This window comes from Cyprinodon variegatus, unplaced genomic scaffold (genome assembly GCF_000732505.1).
Source record: "Cyprinodon variegatus isolate N-32 unplaced genomic scaffold, C_variegatus-1.0 Scaffold523, whole genome shotgun sequence".
Classification (NCBI taxonomy): Eukaryota; Metazoa; Chordata; class Actinopteri; order Cyprinodontiformes; family Cyprinodontidae; genus Cyprinodon; species Cyprinodon variegatus.
Window position 1 is genome coordinate 48,103 of NW_015150976.1, and position 579 is coordinate 48,681.

At 35.6% G+C, this 579-nt stretch overlaps 1 protein-coding gene across 1 annotated transcript in view; it reads left to right on the forward strand.

Moving 5' to 3' along the window:
* The window catches only part of LOC107095086 (neuroblast differentiation-associated protein AHNAK-like), an 8,840-nt gene extending 8,545 nt beyond the window's left edge, over nt 1-295 (forward strand). The window contains exon 5 of the mRNA XM_015391060.1: nt 291-295. Coding sequence (XP_015246546.1) covers nt 291-295 — 5 coding nt within the window. The remainder of the gene's footprint in view (nt 1-290) is intronic.
* The last annotated feature ends 284 nt before the right edge of the window (nt 296-579 follow it).

Consider the following 579-nt stretch of genomic DNA (forward strand, 5'->3'; position numbering starts at 1 on the left):
TATTTAGTATGGAAAATATTTAGTTTCAAACCTTGATTTTTAGAAATGAATAAATAACATTGTGAAAAAATAACCCTCTTATTGTTCTCTTAAATCACGCTAAATAAGCATCAATATTGCTCTTAATTTTTGACTGCTTAACTTTGCAAACAGCACCTTATAAGGTTTTACATGGAACTTTCCTATTGAAAACATATTTAAAACACATTTACAAATATCCAGTGTCTGCTGTTTCAAGAACTAAAGTTGTATAAGACAATTTAATGATTTTATTTCCCTGATTCTGACAGAGTAGCGGTTCTAAGCTGAGTGTCTGAGCTGGAGGGAAAAGCTGCGGACCAAATTTGTAAGGAATGATGAAGCGATCAGATTTCATCTTCCGTCGTTCAGTTAGTGGGTTACATCACCGCATGGCCCAACACAGGAGAGCGACCTCCTCAGGATTAGACTCTACATCTACACCTAATGGACATTCTTTTGAGGACCAGAATGTTCACATTTTCGACAAAGAAAATAGGCGGTTTGAAAGGGGTGTGAAGGAAGCCATTTATGTTAAAGAAAAAACAACCTTAAACAGAG